Source organism: Rattus norvegicus, chromosome 7, assembly GCF_021556685.1.
Source record: "Rattus norvegicus strain SHRSP/BbbUtx chromosome 7, alternate assembly SHRSP_T2T, whole genome shotgun sequence".
Classification (NCBI taxonomy): domain Eukaryota; kingdom Metazoa; phylum Chordata; class Mammalia; order Rodentia; family Muridae; genus Rattus; species Rattus norvegicus.
The window spans coordinates 99,682,751-99,693,646 of NC_141540.1; the positions used below are offsets into that span (position 1 = coordinate 99,682,751).

At 41.5% G+C, this 10,896-nt stretch overlaps 1 protein-coding gene across 3 annotated transcripts in view; it reads left to right on the forward strand.

Moving 5' to 3' along the window:
- Positions 1-9,360, forward strand: part of Fam91a1 (family with sequence similarity 91, member A1) — a 39,321-nt gene extending 29,961 nt beyond the window's left edge. The window contains 4 exon segments of one of the 3 annotated variants that reach the window (NM_001127578.1): positions 1,645-1,749; positions 2,235-2,358; positions 4,664-4,733; positions 6,385-8,254. In NM_001127578.1, coding sequence (NP_001121050.1) covers positions 1,645-1,749; positions 2,235-2,358; positions 4,664-4,733; positions 6,385-6,570 — 485 coding nt within the window. In that variant the 3' untranslated portion in view covers positions 6,571-8,254. 3 annotated transcript variants of the gene reach the window in all.
- Positions 9,361-10,896: the final 1,536 nt, after the last annotated feature.

The window sequence follows — 10,896 nt, forward strand, 5'->3', positions numbered from 1 at the left end:
AAGTCTAGAAGTTGGCATTTTTCTTGCGCACACATTACCTGCGTTAGCTTACTATCTCTCCAGCCCCTCTTCTGTTTTAATTCTCAGTTTGGTCTGGACCTTGATACCTAAAAACACATGTTGCAGCCACTTTCTGTGTAGCCGCCCTTCAGCTCTACATTGCCCAGCGTGTTCATGGTCAGATCAGCTCTTATGGAGTTTCTGCTCTGACAAGATGAAGTGTAGATAGCTTTGCTTATGGTGGTGTCAACTCTATTCCACTGTTCTGAAGCTGTCAAGTGTCTGCCACTGGCAGTATTCCATGATCCTTTCCTTCAGTTGAAAACACTGACAAAATATGGTCAGTAGTCAACCAGGGGGCTGGGTTGACTCCCTTTCAGTTTTAGCTGTACTATAGCTCATTTTTTTCAGTCATTTTCCCCCACAAACATTTAAACAGCAAATACCTGGTTTAAGTCCTAGAAGCAATTAAATTTTTCAGTCCAGTTTTAGTCTAAAGGGTAAAGCCTCAGTAGCGAAGAAGTGAATCTGCTGCACTGTGTAGTTAAGGCTCAGAAGGGACTGTGGACTACTTGGAGTATACATGGGAGATTGAAGGCATATCGTAACCTAGGAGCCACAGGGAATGCATCTTAAAGAAAGCACAGTTTGAACTGAGCTTTGAAAACTGAGAAGTTAGTCAAGGTGATTGCTTGCTCGTCCGTCCGTCCGTCCGTCCGTCCGTCCGTCCATCCATCCATCCATCCATCCATCCATCCATCCATTTGCAAAGGGAATTAGAAAGCAGAAAATAGCCAAAAGAAAGGAGTCATTAGTGAATAGATGAGTGCAGAAGGTGACTAGGAATCTCATGATGCCAAAAGATGGAGGGATTCAAAAAGAATTGTGGAGAATGCTCGGACTGCAGAAGTCCACCCTGATGGGGATGGCTTTAGGACTGATGGAAGTAGGAGTCTAAACTTGTGTTCTGCCTCATGAGTTTAGAGGTTTTAGGTCATGGTTGGTTTTGACCTTGGGAATTTTATACACATGGTATGATACACATGGTCAGCCACGCCCTCTCTTATTCACCAGCTTGTCTCTAGACGGTTCTCAGATGTCAATTGCTTAAACCAAAGATGAGCATCATCCTCTTTGCTGTTTTTTAAATCCTGTGGTGGGAAGGGAGGGAGAGTACAGGACATGTATGTGCAGTACAGTAGCAGTTGTCTGCAGCTCTGTAGATTGTGTGAGTGACCGAGAGCTGTCTGTACCTTGGACTGCCTATCGCAGCAGATCTTTCTTTCTCTTCTTTTAATTTCTTTTTTCTTTTTGTTTGTTTGATTTTTTTTTTTTTTAGGATTATTCATTTTATGTATGTGAGTACACTGTAACTGTCTTCAGACACACAGAAGAGGGCATCGGATCCCATTACAGATGGTTGTGAGCCACCATGTGGTTGCTGGGATTTGAACTCAGGACCTCTGGAAGAGCAGTCAGTGCTCTTAACCACTGAGCCATCTCTCTAGCCTTGTTTGTTTGATTTTTAAAACCTTTTTTCTTTCATTATTACTGTTTCCTGAAGTCCTTTTGTGCTAAGATTTAGTTGATGGTTTCTTCTGAGTATAGAATCCTCACACTGTTTTGTATTCTTTGACTTACCAGGCGAGCCTGATTTGGCTTCTAGTTCAGATGTAAATGGCAGTACAGAGTCGTTTGAAATGGTCATTGAGGAAGCCAGTACAGACTTGTCTACAAAGCAAAACTCTGGTAAGATGTTAAGAATTCTTTGCAACTTTATTAGGTCCTTTCTGGGACTTAACTTTTCTGTTGAGCTATTTGCATATTGCCTTATTATCTGCAGTGGAGTTCTGTGTTAATGTGATTGTTCTAGGAAATATGTTTATGTGCTTAGAGTAATTCAAAAATTATAAAGTTATGGCCAGAGTGTAATGATTTCAGTTTCATTGTGTATATGATAAATAGATTTATTTTATCTAAATCTTGCAGATGTCTTTTTGAGCAAGTGATTGTCTGCAACACTTTATGAAAAGCTGTCTTTTCCCCAGACATGTACATAATCAAAAGACATGTGCTTCTCTTTTGAGATTAATAACCTTGTCTTATTTCTCCCTTGTTGAGTTTACTAGTGGGTGTCACAGGGATGGAAAGATCTAGGAACCTCAGATTGGAAGACCTTGGTGCTCATGCAGAGTCTGGAATCATGGATTTCAAGTTATCTGTGTCCTTTGTAGGGGCCACAGCAGAAGCAGATTGGGTTCCTCTTGAGCTGTGCTTTGGAATTCCTTTGTTCAGTTCTGAATTAAACCGGAAAGTTTGTCAGAAAATAGCTACACATGGCCTGTGCAGTAAAGAGAGGTAAGGCTTTTGTTCTTCATCTCCATTTTCAGCTGTTACTGACACTGCTCTAGTTTGCTTCTTTGTGAACATAGCAATTGCCTTATATATATTGGTTGGTTGAATAAAGAAAAAGGTTTTAAGTTTAAAAGGAATGTATGTGCATATGTGCATGTACGTGTGAAATTATTTTCAGTAGATTAGAAGTTACTCAAAACAAATATTTATGGTTTAAGCTTTTGTAAGTTTGCTTGTCCAACAGACATGATGCAGTCTGGGGAAATGCGTATGCCTATATAAAGAATGAACCTGTTTGATTTTTTTTTTTTTTTTAATACATAAATGTCACTTTTAATCTCAGTGCCCCAGAGACAGAGGCAGGAAGATCTCTGTGAATTGGGCCAGCCAGGGGCACATAGTAAGACACTAAAAAAAAAAAAAAAAAAAAAAAAAAGTCTGAAAATTTGTCTGTACAAGAGCACTATATACACTCAAATGTTTACTTCATGTTTTGGTGACTTTCTTAACATCTTCCCCTTTGCATATTTTTTGAAATGCATGTTTTGCTTTTCAGACATGACAGGCAGGTTTGACCTTGTGGCAAGCAGCTCCAACCCTTTGGAAGGGAGTGGCCAACTGTGGAGGGGAGATGCCCGCAATTCTGTCTTTTAAACTTAGGAAAACAAAGTTGGACAGCAAATAACTTAAATTATTTGGCCTAGTGAAGCTTGTATAGTAAAGAGTATTCAACGGATAATCTCCACAGCCGTTCTCTGGAGTATGTATGAATAAAAGTATAAACACCAAGTGAGGTCTGAGACTCAAGTATTGTTTACGCTCTGTGTCCGCTGCAGCCGGGAGTCTTGGCATGCACTATTTTTCCCTAGAAAGAGACGCATCTGTGATTTTAAGGCTAGGAGCAGCATATGTCTGTGGGTGTGAGCATGATGTTTAGAGTATCTTGACACTGTATCAGTTTGCTAAACAGGACTCATTGCTCCCTGAGGCCGTGCTGTCCACTGCCACAGGGTTTTGACTAGATTTATAGTAACAGGGACCCTTTGAAGGTTTGAGGAATGTTAGAAACGGGAGGCTGCATATAAATACCATCTCCTGGGCAGGACCAGCTATTGTAATCACAATGGAGAGCAGTGTGGATGCCTGTGCTGTTTCTGCAGAAAGATGGGTCAGCCCATCAGCAGTAACACAGGGATGGACGAGGGGTTGAGAGCCCACCCTTCACTGTTGGACTATTTACTGTTGATAGGGAGATGGAAACTATTGCCTTCAGTTGTGAATCAACTGGTGACACCCTACCTTGACCATGACCCAGGATCCAGTGGATAGTTAAAATCTAGTGGTGACACAGATGGCCTTAGCTAAATTAAATGGGTCACCAAAGTCAGGAGCTTGGGAAAGAAAACAGTAGGGATGAGATGGGGAAGGAGAGAGGTGTGGTTGAGACTAATCAGAACACTTTGCGTGAGTGTGTGTGTGTGTGTGTGTGTATGTGAAATTTTTCAACAATAATCATTTTTTACAAGTGTAACTATTAGGAAACTTCAAAGATTGCCACTCTCATTGTACTTAATTCACATATCTGGAAAGTGATGTATGTGTAGGTTGTGTTAAATCTGTCAGATATGTTTAGCATCTTGTTTTATTTTATATTTGTATGTATTAACAGTTCATAAGTAGAATCTTTTAGAAAAAATAACTTCAATTTTGGTTATATAAACCGTGCTCCTTAGTACCAACTTCTGACTTATAAAGGAAAGCATTTAATTGGGGCCTGCTTCCATTTTCTGAGGCTTAGTCCATCATTCTCATGGCAGGGAGCATGGTGCTGGAAAAGGAGTTGAAAGCTACATCCTTATCTGCAGGTAGAGGGTTTGGGGGAGAGAGAGTTAAGCACAGCAGGGTGTGGGATAGGCTTTTGAAACCTCAAAGCCAATCCCCAGGGACACAGTTCCTCTAACAAGGCCACACCTCCTAATCCTTCTAATCCTTTCGAATGGTGCCACACCCTAGTGCTGAAGCATTCAAATATATGAGCCTATAGTGGCCATTTGTATGTAGACTACCACATAAACTATGTTTTAATTTAGATTTAGAGCATGACATCTATTTGAAAATGGCCTTCTTTTTATATACAAGTTTCTGTTAAAAAGAAGACAAAATTTTATTGATACAAAGCATTTCAATTACTTAAAGAATTTTGTATTAGGTTACATATTCACATAGATTATTTAAATTGATAAAATTTAACCTGCAAAAGTTTTATTATATTTGGTTAAAATTTGTTTTTTTCTCCCTTTTCTTTCAGCCTTCAAAGTCTCTTACATTCCAGTAGAAAACTCTCTCTGCAAGTCCTTAACTTTGTCCATTCATTCCAGGTAACATCATCCAAAGCAGTGCCAATGGTGCTACTATAGCACTCCATAATATGTGAGCCCCTCTTGATGGGCTTCACACCTCCCCAGTACGATATGTAACAAGCATCATTCAAGGTGTTAACTGACTTGGACATGTTGCTGGTCAGGCCTTCCTGGACAAGGCCTGGCCTCTGGGTTCTGTGCCAGGGTTCACTCAGCAGAGCAGGCTTGACCATGTGTTGTGTGTCGTGAGTCCTGCATGTTAGTGCTGAGGCCAGGCTGCAGTGCTGATGCCTGCAGTGCTGCTTTACTGCTGGTCAGTGGAGTGGAGAGAACGGTGGATATTCTGGACTATGTAGATTCATAAAAAACTTTGAGAATAGAATATTTCTGTTTAGAATATCTAATTCAATATTATGAAGACTGTTTTTAGAGTTTTTCATTCATTTATTTACTCCACTCATTCATTCAATAAATACTTGAGTCTACCCTATGCCAGTCCCTTTACCAAGTGCCAAGGAAATTGATGTGGAAGCCACTAGTGGAGCATGTGATACTGTGTGAGACTGGTCACATATTAATGTTTGAAAGACTTCATCAGCTGCTTTGAGGGAGCTGTGTTCCTATGGGGTCTGAAAGAAGCCCTGGCTTAGAAGATTAAAAACGGAATCCTATAGGACAGAACAGAATGCTGCAGACAGACAGGACATGCATTAGAATCAGGAAAGCACCGTGCACACAGGAATAAAAGGTAGCCACGATGGTAGGAACATCCTGAAGAAAGGAAGTGACAACAGGTGAGGTCGAGGAGGGCGGAGTTTTCCTGAGCATGGGGAATACCTGTGAATACACCACATACCAAGAGGCATGACTGAAGGCTGGGGAAAGGGAGGGATTGTTTCTAATGAAGTCCTTTAAATTGTGTGTTAGTGTTGGAGAGGCGTGGACTAGGGGCACGGCAGTCAGATGCTGGTAATTGCCTGGGGGAACCATGTTGTGACTGAGCACTTTTCACTGGAAGACAGCTGAAGTGCTCAGGAACACCCAGTAAAGGGTGGTTTATTGTACACATACCATCATGCCAGTAAACCACAACAGTCCACAGGTGGGGACGTTGTGAAATTCTTAGTACTATACTCCACTTGGAATCCAGTAACTGTGGCTGTGGTGAATAGAACAGTTGAGATATATTCTGGAGATAGATTTGTAAAACTTGATGAATTAAATGAAAGAAATAATGAGGGTGTAGTAGGAAGAAGTCAAGACTGGTTCTCATTCTTCTGTTTACCTGGAGGAGTTGGATGGGGAAAGCTGGGGTGGAAGTGGGGACTGGGTGTGGCAAGTCTGTAGTGTGAGGAGACACTCTTCTGGCCATGGTCAGACACTTGGCTTCTTGGGAACGTGGGTCTGAATATGTCCATCTTGAAGCCTTGGACTACCTGCCTTGCGTGTAGAGCTGTGTAGTGTAGTGATGGGATCTTTTGTGGCATTCTCCTGTTGGGTGATATTTCCAGCTAGGTCCAGTTATACATGCTTGTCAGTTTGCACCTGTTTTTTGTGGCCTCCGATAATGCTGTGCACGCTGTGAACACTTTCTGGGTAATTGGGCTCCTTAGTTCCATTTCTTTGCTGTAAGTACATGTGAGACAGTTCTCTTGTTCTTGACTTTTAGGAAGGTGCTGCAACTCTGGATTTTCACGCGGAGCCTGGCTTCTCAAGTGTGTTTTCACAGTCGTCCTGCGCTGACACGGGAGTTCCACTTCCTGCCAAAAACGTAATGTTTAAAGATGGGATCTTATCCGAGTGGAGTGGACGTTCCCCTTCCTCCCTGCTCATTGCTGGTCTCCATTTGCAGTAATTTGATTACAGCATTGTTGCTCACATACTCTGCCTTTTTCCTTTTTTAACGCTGGCTTCCCGAGGTCAGCCACTAAGCTTCTAGCTGCCGTGATGCAGGTCGAGCCTCATTGGTAGGAAACGCTCAGAATGTGCTCGTGTCTTCTGACGCCAGAGGCCTGTTGTTACACATCTTACTGCAGCAAGTACTTCTCAGCAGCCAGCACTGTACTCGAGACAATCTGCATTTCTTTTATAAACTAAGGACAGACTTTATAGGCTGTAGATGACTGTTACGTTTATAAGCAGTCACTATGAATATTGCAGTGGTAGTTTTATATGTATGTTTCTCAGACATAAACCTGGTTTAATTTTATATTTTGTTATCTACACTGAGGGGATCACGGGAGGAGATGGACTCTTCCTCCGAAAGGCTTCTTGGTTCTTGAGGTAGTCACGCTAGAAGTGGCAAGCATCCAGCAGTGAAGGGTATGTATGTGCTAGGGCATTAAAGGTTGCTGTAATGTCAGTAAATTATGTATGCCAAGTGAACATGATTGAGGGTATGTCAATCAGCATAGTTGTGTAAACCTAACCTTGATTTATAAGGTCTTAACTGATGATTCATTAACATCTTATGAGAGCTTTGGAAAACATTCTATTTTTAAATGATGTTTGTATGTGGACTTCTGTCGTCACTTACCTTGGGCTTTATATTTTCATAGAGTCTATGGAAAAATAGAATTTATTTTCCACGTGTAGTTGAGGCTGTTGCATGTCTTCAGTTTGTCTTAGCTTTACCTATGAACTCTTAGGGTAATTGACCTTGATGGTTTAAACCAAGGATTATGGTTGAAGTTGGAATTGCATGGCAGCAGCCCCAGGGCTATGGTTTTGGACTTAGCTCCATGGTAAAACGATTCCTGAGACACAGCCTCTGGATCTGAAACGGGCACACAGCTCTGGGGGAGAGTGGAGAAGCACTGCCTGGCTTCATGTGCTTCTTTGGGCATTGGGTCTTTTAGTATCTCAAATGTCAGAATTTTTGGAACCAGGATTAGACTTTCCAGGTCACCTTCCCTGGGGTGTTTGTGTGGTTAGTTGAGCTCTCCTAACCGAACTGGTCAAGCAACATACCTGAAACACTCAAGCATTACACTAATTGAGAACATTTGAGCTTAACAGTTTTGCTGATGGCTTTTGTTATTTATACAACTGATATTTGTGTAATTAACAGACTTCTGCAAGTATATGCCTTTCTTGAAACCGTTAAAGTGGCCATGTATTTCATACCATGGCCTATCTGTAGAATTGACTATTTTGGACCAGGTTACCTGTGGCACAGTTAGTGCTGTGTTTGGGGTAAATGAAGTAATGCTTAGTTTTCTACTCTGTCTTGTGTGAGGTAGAACTGTGTGTATGTCACATTTGTCTGTAAAAGGAAAAGTACATAGTAATATTAAAATAATTTCTATGACTGTGAATTACTCATTTATTTTTCCAATTACTGATACTGTACATTCCTAGTGCTATTAGTTATATGTGTATGTAACTTTTACAGTTTCATCTTTAAGTTGTATGTATTTCTTTTGATCAGGGCTCATTAATCTCATTTGCTTTGATTGAGTTACTGTAGGTATCTATCTTTGTATTAGTAGTTGAATGCCAACTCTAATGACATGTACACTAATAAAGAATTGAACAGTTATAGTTACAACAGTCCAGTTATTGTTGTTTATAGTTTAAATGCGGGAGTGAGTTGCTGCTATAATTCCTTTTTGAAAGAAGAAGAGATGGAGCCTAACCATGATCATGAACTTTAGGGACAGTACTTTAAAGAAAACAACACTTGACATCTCTCTGGATTTTCATTTAGGAGGGAGAGTGAGACCATCAGAGTCCCAGCCAAAGTCCCTGTCTTCTTAGGAGAGGATGATGTGTGTTTGTGCTTTGCCTGGTTCCTTCCACTCATGTTAGCTCATGCAGAGAGGGCTCTGTTAAGTTGATAAAAAATAAATAAATATAGACTTTGTTCTTGCCAAAGAAGATTGATAAAAGTTATTTTGCAAATGTTTAATTTCATCTGGCTTTGCACCACCCTCTTTTCTGTCCCTATCTCACCTCTTACTATAGCTTGAACCATGACAGACATTTAGAAACCAAGGGGGGGAAAGCTACTAATATCAAAAAGGGCATACGGTTTAGTAAAGGTCTAGTTTCACCTCACAAATGTATCTAAAGCAATGCAACTTTGTATCATTTAAGAAGTTAGGGTCATCTGATTCCTTACAACGGCGGTTCTCAACCTGTGGGGCTCTCAACCCCTTTGGGGGCTCAAATTATCCTTTCACAGGGGCTGTATATCAGATATCCTGCATATCAGTTATTTGTTACGATTCATAGCAGCAAAACAACAGTTACAAAGTAGTAAAACAAAATAATGTGCTGGTTGGGGTCACTACGACATGAGGAACTGCGTTAAAGGGTCACAGCGTTAGGAAGGTTGAGAACCACTGCCTTAGCGCCTTTCTTGTTTAACATGTAACCAGATGGCTTTGTATTCGTTTCCAGGGGAAGTGATTTCCCTTACTGGGTCCTTTGTTTTCCTTTGCCACTCTAATTTACTTCTTATGTTCAATGTTTCAAGGACACTTTGTATTAAAAGGATTTTAAAGTACCAAAACTGTAACTTAGTACAGTGGATTGTTTTCTGTTGTGATGTTACTATTATACAAGGAAATTGTATAAAGTGTTGTCAATTTGATTATTGACACAAATAACATGTTTACAAATAAACTGTGGTGTTGATCAAGTTGTTGTGGAGAGCATGTTATTTCCTGGGACTTCTGTTTTAATATTAAATACGCCTGTGATTTTCAGCCTGGCTTTCCTGTGCCTTTTTTTTAAATATTTTTTTATTAATTTTTACTTATATGAGTAGAGTGTAGCTGTTTTGAGATGCACCAGAAGAGGACACCAGATCCCATCACAGATGGTTGTGAGCCACCATGTGGTTGCTGGGATTTGAACTCAGGACCTCTGGAAAGAGCAGTCAGTGCTCTTAACCGCTGAGCCATCTCTCCAGCTCCTTTCCTGTGCCTTTTCAGCTAACTTTAAAATTTTGTCCTAATACCAGATTTGCAGGAAAATATCCAGGTTAGGCCAGGGATGTTCATTGTCTCTGGGCTGGCTAGTTTTATGTCAACTTGATAGAAGCTACAGTCACTTAGGAAAGAGGAACCTTGGCTGAGAAAGTGCCCCCACCAGATTGGCCTGTGGGCAGGTCTGTAGGGCAGTGTCTGAATTAGTGATTGGCGTGGGTACTGACTCTCCTGGCTGGCCTCGTGGGCTTGACTGCTATAACAACACAGGCCATCACTGAGAGAAGTCAGGGGAGAAACTCTTGGCAGGAACCTGGGGGCAAGAACTGATGCAGAGGCCATGGAGGAGTGCAACTTACTGGCTTGGTTCTCCTCGCTTGCCCAGCCTGCTTTATTATACCAAAGATCTGGGAAGAGTTGGGAGAGGGAGGGTGAGTAGGATTAAAACACGTGACATTCTCAACTAAGGAAAACATTTAAAATCTAAGAAGGAAGGTTTGCACATAGCATAGGCTCTCTGTCTTACTCCAGCCCCTGGTTGTTTCCCTACAATATCCTGGCTGGATGATGAGGTCGGTGCTACTGCTTACAATGAGCTCTTTTCCTGCCAGATCTCTCTCTGTAGAGCCGTCCGTCAGTTCCAGGTCATCTTTCTCATGGTGTGGACTATGAGGTTCTTTCATGGACCATTTGTTTTTCATCTCGTGGTTCTAGTGGGTCCCTGCCCATGAGCAAAAATTCAGCTTTCCATCGAGAACTCTTCCAGCCTTGTGTTTTATTAAGGAGTGTGCAAAAGTGGAGAGTGGTTTAGTGTAAGAGCCTTGTGCCACCGTTCTGCTTCGACCATGGCCAGTGCTAAGCTCTTCATGTTCATTCAGACAAAACATAGAGATGATTTATATGCGCACAAGCACAAAACTCCATCCCCCTCTCTTAAATTATCAGCTAAAACCTGGATACTACACAATCCGTTCTATAATTTAGACTTGCTATTAGCTGGATTAGTTCCCACAGATAGAAATGACATGTGCCCACTGATCTGCCACTGCTGACATCACAATAGAATTAAAGCAAAGTCAGACTAAAGCATCAAGGGGTAGTTGGGAGGGGTGGGGTTTGAGGCAGGGTCTCAATGTGTAGCCTGTCCTGGAACTAGCGTCCTGCCTCTGCCTCTGCCTCTGGAGTGCTGGGATTAAAGGTGTGGACCACCACTGCACAGCCAGTAGTCACATTTTAAAGGGATGGGA